The following is a 12,918-nucleotide window of genomic DNA, read 5'->3' on the forward strand; positions in this document are numbered from 1 at the left end:
GATGCTTAAAGTTCAAGGATCAGGGTTTGAAAGGCGTGGAGTGAAAGATCATAGACCATGCAGTGGGAATGTCACATATAAAGAGGAATGAAGCACTATTGTGTTCCAGCGCCATAATAGTCACCTGGTGGAAGCTTGATTAATACACAAACCTTAATGATCGGTCAAACCTTTTTTGGGCTCTTCAGCTTCATAACTAGGCCTGTGTTGAAAAAATTGATTTTCCGATTCTAAATCGATTCTCATATTAATTCCTAAAAATCGATTCTTATGTCTAAAGATCAATTTTTTTTTATTTATTTTTTTTTTTCATCATTTTGGCCAGGTGAACTTTAATCCCAGTAGTCGGACACACAGTTTGTCATGACAATTCTGAAAAATGCCAGGTGCTTCATGGCAATATGTGTGCGTGGTGACGGAATAAATTAGATAAGCTAAAATGATTTGTTTACTGCATGAACTGTTGCAATTTCTTTCTTTTTTGCACTTTAAATGGATATTGAAAGGCCCGTTTGAGTTATTTATTTCTTAGTTATTTCACAATAATTATTGTGATATTATTATTTCACTAGTTATTTTACAGTCATAAAATTCAGGCAACAGCTCAAAAAACATTTTAAATAACACTAAGCCAAATCAGTATCGGATCGAATCGAATCATGATAATCGATTCTGAATATTAAGAATCGGAATCGAATAGATTCTTGACATTTGAATCGATACCCAGCCCTATTCATTTTATGCTGATTTAATAGAGAAGTCTTTTTTTTTTGTTACGTCCTGTACATGTTAGGTTCATTCTATCAGAAAATCAATAGCAGGTAAAAACAGCAGTAGCATAATGTTTTGTTGTGATTTAAAATTGTTAAAAGGAAGCACCCTATTATGAAAATGAGTTACATAAATGTTCATCTTCCCGGGGATGATGGATGGTTCATGTTAGGAGGCGACAGCAGATCAGGTAGATGATGAATAATGAAGGAGCTGAGTGGTTTACCAGAAATGTGCAGGACTATGTGTATTTATAGTGGGTGTCCGTGCGCTGGATATGTAGATCCCGTTTCTCCATCTGTGTCCGAGCCCATTAAAGTGGATGTGTGTGTCGAAATTGAGTGAAAAGGCTGGTCTGATGCCAGAAACCTCCGTACCAAGGAAAGAAGGAAATCCTCTCTCTCTCTCTCTCTCTCATGCTTGGTCTGTTTCTCTGACACAAGTCCAGTGAAGCAGACTATTCTTAAAGGATTCTGGCTGCTGAAAAAAGTTTTTATGTAAAGGATTTATCCACTTTCTTACGGCTTTTTTCATTTAGTCTGCCTCACTCTTGCTCTGTGCCTTTGCGGATATTGTACGTTATTGCAGCCACATTCCCATTGAAGCTGCTATCATTCATGTAGTTTCTCTGTTCTTTGTTTGATGGTAAAACAACATTGAAATTGCAATTTCAAACTTGCAAAATCACTGTTCACATATGCTAAAAGACGGCATCATGGCAGATGAAATTACATCTGCAACAGTCACCTAGAAAAAAACAAGTTAGATTTGACATGGAGTTAGTTTAAAAAATAGCAAAATATTGTCAAGGATTCATGAAATTGGCAACACTGCACACACACCACAGCTTTAGCTCCACCATCGGATGAAAAATATATTAAAAAGAAAAAAAAAAGCTGCTGGGGAACAGACGGTGAAGCCGGCTCTGTTTTGTCTGATGTAAATTATGATTGATTTGAATAGTATTAAACTTTATCTCCTTTCCATGCACGAAGCCCTGCAGTGTGAGTGGAGTGGAGATGAGAAAAAGGCAGGCGGCTCATATCGAGGCCCCACCCCAGGCCCCCGGACAGCCCCGGCCCAACACCTGTTGCCTCTGCTGGTGCGGCTGCTGCAAGTGTCTCTGGTGAGTGAACTGTATGATGGACCGCAACGTGCACTCCAGTCCTCATTGTGTGGTTTTTTCAGGAAGGCTGCAGCTAAACAATATAACAAAGCTGTGTTTAATCGCTGTTTTTATTCCAACAAAGCATATTATTGTTTTCAGTTGCAGAAAGCAGATTATCTAAACAAACGTGCACAGACATCTGGAAAAGACCAACACAGAGCTAAATGTGGGCAACTGTGAGCTTCAGGAAGCGGCCATTAACATTTATCTGGGGGTAATTAATTGACTGCAACTCTTGGAAAGGAGAGGTGAAGGAAAAATAATTCTCCAAAATAACCATCAAACCAAAGTGTGTGAAAAATCTTTGGTCTAAAAATAAGATCAATGGACGGTCAGTGGACGCATGCTCTAGATTCAGCTTCTTTTTTTAACCCAGTTATTTGATTTTGGATGCTGTTAGTCTGCAGACAAACAAAGCCTGATGGGTCTGAGTATCTATTTACAACTAGATATTTTTAAACCGTGTCAGTATTTGGAGCTAAAGATATAACTCCAGTGCCTGGAACAACAAACAGTTGCCTTTGGCCTTAATCCTGTTACCTAATCCCTGATCTCTCGCTGATGTCGAGTTTCCCTAAAAATCCAACTGAGGCAACACAGACTTTACAAACGTAGTGGGTCCAACAAATGAAATCAACTCTTAGAGTTCTTTGAATTTAACTGTTCACAATCACTTCTTCTCTTCTCGTCTTAAAGTTGTTGATCCTTTTGTGATGTTTGTGCCTCGTAGTGATAACAGACCGCAGTCCCTTTTCTTGAAATGTCCTTCAATGGTAACACCTGTAGACTGATGGGCTTATCGCCTTAAAACACATGTGCAGATGCGTAACTGGAACAGTGTTTTGTACTAGTGTTTGTTTGGTTTGTTTTTATATATATATATATATATATATATATATATATATATATATATATATATATATAATTAGGGCTGGGACTTTATCACGTTAATTACGATTAATTAATTATAAAAAAAATAACGCGACAAAAAAAAATAACGCATTTAATCGCAATTTACTTTTGCACTCCAAACAGTGGGGAACGGTTCTCGTTGCACTAGTTCCCGGTATAAGTTACCCGTAATACTGATGCACAGATCTCAACACGAGAAACAACAATGGAAACTAAACTGATGGGAAGTCGTTGCTGGTTCGGTGGGCGGAAATTTTAGTTTAAAAAAACTACAGAGTGGAAACCTGGATAAAAGCACAGTTGTGTGCAAATCATGCAAGAAAGAATTTGCCTATTACGGGAGCTCTTCCAGCCTCCGCTACCGCACACACGACGCTCCTAGTTCCAGTTGTTTTTTAATTTTACTAAACAAAAACAAATGTGTTTAAGACATAGAAAGTTTACAAAAAGTCCTGAAAACGCTTGAATAAAAGCTAACTTGAATTTAAGTTTGCGCCTTGTGGACAATGCAATCATATCCCTATTATTCATATTGAACTTTATGTTAACATTCAGTTATCAAAATAAACACAATTTTGTTGTTTAAGCTAATTTATGTGTCAATTCAATGATTCAGTCATGTACCAAAATCCATTTAAATTGAAAAATGTCGCTTCTCGTGTCAAATATTGATATGCGATTAATTGCGATTAATTAACTACAAAGCCTCTAATTAATTAGATACATCTTTTTAATCGAGTCCCACCACTAATATATATATATATATATATATATATATATATATATATATATATATATATATATATATATATATATATATATGTATATGTATGTGTGCGTGTGTGTATGTATTTTTTTAAAGCTCTATAGCAGGGATATTCAACTGGCGGCCAGCGGGCCACTTGCGGCCCACCAGGAGCTTTTATGTGGCCCCTGGTCATATTTAAAAAAAGGGGGGGAAAGTAGTGTTGTCCCGATCGATCGGCCGCGTCACTTCTGGTCGGCCGGAAGTGACGAAGTAAGCAAAACTAACATGGTTTACATATCGCATTTTGTTAATTAATAAAAGTTTAAGATGCTTGGTAGCCTTTTCAGTTGGTTAATGATTTATTGGACAGTGTTTATGTTAATCTCTGTTGGAGATGTTTTTTACTACTTCAGATTTTTTGCCAGTGTTGCAAAGTGATAATGTTTGTCACAGTATTTGTTATTAACCTCCATTGTATAGAGGACTTGTTTACATCATTAGGCTTGTAGGATTGGCCTGAAATTATTTTCATTTGAATCTCTAAATTAGGACTTTGCATTTCAGATGGACTTCTAAGTCTCCTATAATTTCATGCAATTCTTTTGTTTTGCTGATATAATGCACAGATGTGTCATAAATAAAGGAGCTTATGGTTAATATTTTGGTTGCTTATTTATAACATCAAACTGGCTACTATGGACGGAAATGCTTGTGCTCAATGCTTAATATAATATTCAAATAAGGAAATCTTGGTGGAAAGTGGTGCTTTGTCATTATTGCGTGTTTTATTAAAAGTAGGTCAATATCAACTTCATTAAGTTTGCACAATGCATGGTTTCAAAATGAACTTGCATTTAAAATAATATTTCTTTATCTGAATATTATATTTAACATTCACAATGACTAAATCTGGAGACAATTAATACATAATTCATATGTAAACTAGACAGATATATTATCCTGCTCATCCCTGTGCACAAATTTATTATATATACATAAATGTTCGTCTTTGAGTGCAAAATAAATTTTGAAAACCCCCAAATTTTCCGCCTGCACGCTTTGTGCACGCACGCACGCAGTGTGGCCCTCTCCTTAGAGTCCTTTTGCAGATGTGGCCCCCTGAATAATCTAGTTGAAGACCCCTGCTCTATAGGCTAAGAATCAAAGCCAGTTCTGAATTTCATGAAGAATCGTAACCATAATAAATGTATCAGTTCTGTGCTAGTGGCGAGTCAACAACGAGACATAAGACATAAGAAAAGACATTTGTTTTAACTTGTAGCAGTGCCACGGCAGGCTCACAGTTGCATGTAGCTCTGCTGGCCAGTCATATACATTCCCTCACAGATTCATTTAGAGAGAAGGGTCTGGTACCTCTGCCTTTTCCAGCCATTTCCACCGGTACAGAACGTATCAGACCAATCACAATGCAGCGGGGGTAGGTTTCTATGTGATGACTCATACAGGGACATCCAAGAGTCACTATTGAAAACAGCCAACATGATTGCAGAAATCTTGGATCAACAAATTCCTACTCTACAGCACGCCATTTTTGAATTTCGATGATACTCGTTTGGCTTTTATTTTGCCTAAGTCACATTTTGTGTTTCTCTGATTGGTTATATGCCGATCAATGGTTCCCAAGTCACATCTAGAGGAACCACATTCTTTGTATATAAGAGCATAATAGTTGGGTGTGTTGACGGTAAAAACCAGTGTCTTCATGGGAACTGGTTCTGGAATTGATAAGGAAATCAATAAAGAATTGGACTGATATGCAGATATGATATTGGTTTTGGTATTTATAAAATCTTATCATTTCCCAACTTTAGTTCCCAATAATTCCACACTTAAATATTTCAATTAAATAAAATCAACATTAAAAAATCCAAATATATTTATACATCACAGAAAAATGCTGTTGGTAGATAAATGTTTTTGAAACAAAACAGTAACTCCTTCAAAAGATGGAAAAAAAGTGCTAACGCATAAAGATTGCAAGGAAGACCACGAAGAGTTGCACAAAGATAATCCGTCACGTTGCCCCTGAGCAAGGCACCGGAGGCAGGAGTTGGTGTGACGCTCCTAAAGCCCCCTCGCCGTGGCTCCACTCTCGCCGGGAGAGAGGAGTGAATGAAACATTGTTTTCAGGCAGTGAATGGTGAATGCGCCGCTTCTCTCACACCACTTCATCTGAAGTGGTGGCAGCTTGTTCGACTTGGAGTCTTCTGTGGGTCTTAGTCAGACGCTGGTGTCAGATTTCCAGAAGGATCCTGGAAAGCTGCCCTCACGTCTACTCGCTGCAATGCCGCTGTGGCTGAAGATCGGGGGGGAATTTGCACGAAAATATTAAAGGGTCAGAGAGCATTTCAGATTATTTTTCTCTTGTCTCTTTTTTTCTCTTTTGGTACTTTCTGACCTCCCGCCCCCGCCGTTCCCTGTAACCCCGCCTCACCCGCCCTTTCCATCCACATCACATGCAAAACAGCTGTGAAGAACAGCCTGTATATTTAGCCGTATTGTGAGGGCGCCTGCAGGGCTGTGGCTGGCTTAGCCCATTACTGATGCACAATAGGGACTTTGACAAGAGACAGCAAGAGGAAGGAAAGATCCTCCATGGTAGGACAAAAATAGAGCGCCCAGTGTGTGTAGCTTTGTGGACTCGGCGAGTGTGACTGAGCTACGACAGACAGAGAGGCTGCCGAGTTCTTTGGAGTGTTTACATAAAGACTTTAACTGAAGCTTTATTGTTTTTTTCCCAGTGCAATTAACTGCAAAAGAGATAAAGATACCAACAGTTGGTCTCTTTATATCTTTGAATTTCTCTCTGCTGCTGCTGCTTTCTTGATCAGCCCGTTAATTCAGGGTGTCATCTCAGCAGCAGTCTAGAGACTAGAGTACAGAGTAGTGTGGCATCAGAGAAACATCATCAAAACTTTTTGATTTTCAAGCTATCAAATACCTGCAATATGAGGGCTACATCAGTGCTTTTTCTCAAAACATTGTATTGCTACTCAATATAAAATCATGTTGTAGCTTGTGATTTACTCTACGCAATGAACAACAGACACAAACTGAAACAAAGCAGAATTTTAATACAAAGTGATGCCATTAAATATAAATATATACTGTAAGTCTATCAGCAACATTAGCTTCTTTGTACTAAAATCACCGAGCAGTGAGGCGTTCTGATTTTGGAAAACACCTCGAAACCGTCACTCTTTGTGTCCCACACATTCATTTAGTATAGGTGTTTACATTAGATGCCTTTATCACATTTATCTGACACATTTATGCAGCCTCTGGACAGGAAATATTAGTGGTTGGAGCAACGGTGGACGACGGTATCTTGCCCAGAGGCTTCTGGGACATGATTAGTATGTTTCATGTCTTAACCTTAACCCTAATCCGACCTCGCCGATCAAAGTTCCCCCAAAGCCACAGAAGAAGTCCTGAAAAAAGCAGACTAAATGCTGTGTGTAAAAACTAGTCTACAGTCTTACTGATGGTGGACTCTATAAACAATTCAGTCAGTATTTTGGCTCATATTCATTTTATGTTTCAGTTAAGCTGATGTCTACTTTAATTCAACCTTTTCTAAATGATCCTGGGTATAATTGGCAAGCATCCCAGCTGTCACTGCCTCACTGCAGATGTGGCTGCAGGTATCCCTAAAGTTGTGAAGAATACCTCAGTTTGAAGGTCTCATAATAACCGTTTAAATAAAGAATTGATGGCGCTACTTGAAACCGCTGCAGAATCAGAGGGCTCAACGAGATGACGTCAAGATACTGGCAATCAAACATCAAACTTTGGAAATGATGCAGAAGTGGTGGTGACATTTCTGTGTGTCTCCTCCAACTGTTTTTATTAAAGGTGAATGAAAGCAGCTGTCGCGATAATCCAAAACGGCTGGAATCGGCCCAGTGGATTGGCATCAGGAGATTATGTAATAATTGTGGCTGCCCTTCTTGTAACACCCATAAAAAATGTCCACTGCTGCATTTCTGCCCCCTCTGCGTCCTCATCAGTGTCAGAATTGTGGAGCCATTTTTTATCTGCTGATACAGAGCCGTGTTTCTATATTTAAACCACATATCTCCCTTATCTGCACTCCCCTACGCCGCACAGATGCACAGTGCAAATTCAGTTAAGTGTAGGTCTCCATGAAAAGACTTAACAGTGCTCAACGGCAAATAAATAAAGAAACCAAACATAGTCTACTTAAGATTTTTCTTTTAATGGTGTCAAGTGACGTTTTGTATGTTGTCCTGCAGAGTTTTGATTCACATCTGTGGAGACTGAAGTTTCAGACCTCTGCGAGAGGAAGCTTAAACTGTGTAAAAGGCTGGAACAGTGCAGTATAAAGTGTTTCTCAAGCCAAAGCGGCTACGCTGGCTGACAGTCACTGGTGCACGCTGTCAGTTTACATATAATTGATTGAAGCTCCTGGCTTTCACTTACTCGCCTGTCCGGCTCTGTGAACCAGTTCCAAGGTTTAGCAGAGAACATCTGGGATATTCTGACAGCTGCTGTTCTAACAATAGACAATTATAGGATTGCAAATCAGTCAGGTATTACATGGTTTAAGAGCCTTATTAAACATGATTGGCTGTTACCGGTGCACCGGTATCTGGCCCCGGGATGACTAAAAAAGTTTGTCATTTCCCGATAAACAAAATAAGTCAGGTTTACGACTCTTCCTGCACTCTGTGTATGCAAAGTTTGCATTCAGTGAAAGGTTTTTCTTTCATCTCGTTTTGTTTTTCATAAACTTCATGCAGACATGCTGAGAAATGTTGGGTGTCGATTGATCAGGTTATTGAGAGGACACATCATCTCTCACTTCCGTTTTTAACAGGAAACGTGCAGACTTGCAGAGGCAAACAACACCCAGCTTGCCTCTTTGTGGGGACTTCCTCCCACGGAAGAGTGAAGGCTTATACAAACTGTACGAACAGAAAGATTTGTTGTCGTTCCCAGGGCGACGAGGAAAATAAACTAATGTTATTGTTTTCGTGCAGGCCTGGTTTTGTGTTCCTGCTGCCTAATCTCAACACATCATCTGGGCAGAACTTTCTTTTTTCATATAGTCTTTGAGAACTGTTGTGTGATTGGTCAGATATTTTAAGTGGTTAATGCGGAAAAGCAGAATCGTCATCCCTACTTTTCCGCTGGTGGCGGTGGGAGGTTCCTGTGAGGAGATCTGCATATGATAGAAAGACTACATAAATAGATAAAAAATGTATCTTGTGTTACGGGGCACTGTGATTCTAAATCTGCCTTTTACCACCTGAAAATATTTCTAGAATTAAGGGTATTCTGTCTAAACAAGACATGGAAAAACGTATTCATGCATTAATTTCCAGTAGGTTGGATTATTGCAATGGCATCTTTACAGGCCTGAACAAGAAATATATCAGGCAGCTGCAGCTGATCCAGAACGCTGCCGCCAGAGTCCTTACAAACACCAGGAACCTGGACCATATTACACCGGTCATGAAATCACTACACTGGTTTCCAGTGAGTCAAAGGATAGAGTTTAAAATCTTACTGCTGGTCTACAAAGACCTGAATGGTCTTGGACCAAAATACATGCTTGATCTGTTAGTTCCTATGAAGCTCCCAGACCCCTGAGGTTCATCTGGATCTGGTTTGTTGTGGTTCCAGAACCAGAACCAAGCAAGGTGAGGCAGTTCAGTTATTCTGCTCCTCACCGGTGGAACAAACTTCCTGTAGACCTGAGGTCTGCTCCAACTGTCAGCTCCTTTAAATCAGGCCTAAAAACATTACTGTTATTGTACTTGACCTCATAAGTTGCTCTTCTTCGGCTTGGTGTATTGATGTGTATTTATATGTGGTATATTTGCGTAAATATATAGGTACTTTGTCTGCGTATACTGAAACAAGGCAAATGTGATATAAAATAATTATGCATTACGTAATTTGGTTGGTCCGAGAGGAGGATGGGGGTGGTGATTGATTTGTATTTTATTTTGGTTTTTGTGTGTCATACAAAAATATTATGTATGGAAAAAGAATATTATGTTATCGGTTTTCAACTATTAAATGTCAAATACATAAATAAAATAATTAATAACAAAAAAAAACATTACTGTTTACTCAAGCGTACTCCTTAAATTAAATTAATTAAATACTTACCCGCGGTACTCTACTGCCCTTACTTTTTAACAACTTGTGCTTTTTATTATTTTACCTCTTATCATTGTATTTGTTATTTACTGTTTAATTGTGTCTTGTTGCTTTTAATGTTGATGTAAAGCACTTTGAATTACCTTGTGTTTAATTGTGCTATACAAATAAACTTGCCTTGCCTAATTCGATGTTTTAGCTCAGCCTTAAAGCTATTCTTTATAACAATATAATAATAATATATAATAATAATAATATATGTTAATGAGCGGGGTCACGTAGTACCACTTTGTCCAACTAGAAGTACTTTGTTGTGTCTAATTCCAGGGGCGGGCACATGAACGTTGTTGTGATGCGCTGCCCCCCTGTGGCCACATGTGGTATTGCTACACTGAGTAGCTTTAAGCCAAAGTAAATGTGGGAGCCAGACAGAAGAAAAAGTATCTGAATAGATAATCTAATTGAATCTGAACAGCCAGAAACAGACGCCGATATGTCGTGTCTCTCTTCTAGGAACGAGGACAGACTGGACAGGAGTGAACGCCAAACCTGCACCAAGATGGACAGTATTGAAGCTGCTGAAGAACAGTACGTGCAGTCGTCCTGCTGCCAGAGTTGCTGGTTGGTGTCACCTTGGCTGTGTGTTTGTATGCCTCTTGTTGACCTCACACACGACTGCATGTTTGACCGCAGACACCCCAGCCTGGAGGAGGTGCTGTCTTGGGCCCGGAGCTTTGAGATGATGCTGCGCTCGTTCGAGGGCCGGGAGGTCTTCCGGGAGTTCCTGCGCTCCGAGTACAGCGAGGACAACCTGCTTTTCTGGTTGGCCTGTGAAGAGTTGAAGAAGGAGACGAATCCCTCCGTGGTGGACGAGAAGGCCAGGATCATATATGAGGATTATGTGTCTATATTATCCCCCAAAGAGGTAAGCCATCATCATCATCATCTGGGATTATGCTTGAACGACTGCTTGTGAAATTAAAAGGCCAACGACCTTTCACAGAATAACATGTGAAGCAGCGGGACATTCGGGGATGCTAGTCAATGGTAAATTCAGAAGGGAGTCTCATGCTGAGTTGGAATAAAACACATGCAAATGAAGTAAATATGATAGACATTAAAAAGCCAACTGCCAGTTTATTGTGCGCCAATTCAGATGCTGCTCCTCTTTATGGGGAGTCTGTCATAAGGAAAGCACATGTCGCCACTTTGTAAACTGACTGTTCTCCTCCCGGCAGGTGAGTCTGGACTCCCGGGTCAGAGAAGGAATCAACCAGAGCCTGGCGGAGCCCAGCAACCTGATGTACGAGGAGGCCCAGCTCCAGATTTACACCCTGATGCACCGTGACTCCTTCCCCCGTTTCCTCAACTCCTCAGTTTACAGAGACCTCCTGGCCAACAGGAGGCGCACCTGCCTCGACACCTAAATCCTCTCCGCCCCCTTCGTCATTGCCAACGTACGCCAACAAGACTACTACTTAAACTGCAAATACTACTATGGTGCCAGAAGTTGGGTTTGGAAAACTCTCTCGCTCTGTTTTGATCGAAAAGACTGAATGACGTCCAAGATAGCTGGTTGTTTTTTTTTTGTTTTTTTTGTTTTAATTTATATTTTTTTAAGCAATTTATATCCAGTTGTCCACTGGAGCCAGGTCGGCCTTTGCTGGCTGCTTATTGGTCAGTTTGAGACCTTTAATGCCGGCCAGTGATTGTTCTGCTAGCAGCTTGTGCTGTTTGTTTCAGTTGACGGGCCGACCCACGTGCGAGCGATCAGTTGAAACGGCCGACCCGATGGCCAGGTGTTGGTTAACTGTGGACAAGGACTCCTCAGTGGCTGAGGACAGGAAGAATGAAAGAGAGAAACAGAGGATAAACCCACTGTTCCTGTACTGTAATATTTAGACCTCACGCTTCTTACCCTCACTTTAACATTCTCTGTCTTTACTCACTCTCTTTCACACTTTTTCATTTGAAGTTTGTCCCATTTTCCTCAGCTTTGTTTAACTTGGTTTTATATTTCCTCACTGTCCAAATGTGACACCCAGTTGTCGGTGGGATTCGGGGCATATTTTCCCTTTCGAAACCATTAGCAGCGCTGGCTCTGCATGCAGCTCTCTCTCGCTCTCTTTCTCTACGATAAAAGCCGCGGACTGCAACTGTTTTCGAACATTGAGATGTATCAAGGCAATGGAGCTGTGTTTTTGTCTGGCTGTCTGTGTTCAGCGAAGGGAAAAAAAAGTACATTTCTGCCAATTTAAATCTTGACTGCAGTTTTGTTTTGTTTTTTTTTGTTTTTTTTCTTTCGTGAGGAGATTTGATGGCTTCCATCGCAAAGGCAACGGCACTGACCCATCCTTCGATCCACCTGTTCACCTATCCGTCCATCCCAACACTTTCCACCATTTGGATTCTTAAACTGGGAGAAGTAAGGGCTAGAATTGTGGTTGGGCAGCTACATCTGTTATCATCACTCATGAACTTTTAACAAAAGCAAAACAATCTCTCCACGGAGGAAATCACAATGCCTTTTACGTGTAAGAAGAAAGAGCAGGGCATATTCTGGAAAGCAACCACCGTTTGTTTAACGACCCCTACCTCCCGTCCTTTTCTCGCCCCCCCTGCTCCGCCTCCCTCCAAACTCAGACCATCACAGCCTGACGAGCACAGGTGCGTTAACGTGGGTTAAAACCACAGGTGGAGAAAAGAAAAAGGCGCCTACACATGTATTTTTTTCTTATGTGTCCCGATAGACAGAGGGTTATTGAGAGCAGTAGCAAATGCCCTTGGCAACATTTGTAGTGAATATTGGGATTATCTGACCCTGATCTTCGTCTGTCAGGCTTTAGCTTTAGAGGTCGCAGGTATCTCATCAGTCCTGCAGCAGATATGTGAACCGGGTGCCAAACATACTTTCAAAGATGCTGTGAAGAAGTTAGCTACTGCCCGTTCAAGGCTCTCATTTTAGCTCCCAGATATGCATAAGGGAGTTACCTTCCCAAACAAGCAAACACGTGTGTGTGTAGGCATGCTCTTTAGCACGCTTGTGTTAGCCACGCTAATCCCTCACACACGCCAGTTTGACTTTCTGAATTTGACAGCATGCACTGACAATGGATATGTGTGTGTGTGTGTGTGTGTGTGTGTGTGTGTGTGTGTGTGTGTGTGT

General features: G+C 40.5%; 1 protein-coding gene across 1 annotated transcript in view; it reads left to right on the plus strand.

The window, feature by feature from the left end:
• The window catches only part of rgs17 (regulator of G protein signaling 17), a 32,676-nt gene extending 19,758 nt beyond the window's left edge, over positions 1-12,918 (plus strand). The window contains exons 3-6 of the mRNA XM_061744595.1: positions 1,767-1,897; positions 10,266-10,340; positions 10,446-10,677; positions 10,991-12,918. Of these exons, the coding sequence (XP_061600579.1) occupies positions 1,767-1,897; positions 10,266-10,340; positions 10,446-10,677; positions 10,991-11,179 (627 nt within the window). The 3' untranslated portion in view covers positions 11,180-12,918. The remainder of the gene's footprint in view (positions 1-1,766; positions 1,898-10,265; positions 10,341-10,445; positions 10,678-10,990) is intronic.

The sequence above is a fragment of the Cololabis saira genome, chromosome 17 (assembly GCF_033807715.1).
Source record: "Cololabis saira isolate AMF1-May2022 chromosome 17, fColSai1.1, whole genome shotgun sequence".
NCBI lineage: Eukaryota > Metazoa > Chordata > Actinopteri > Beloniformes > Belonidae > Cololabis > Cololabis saira.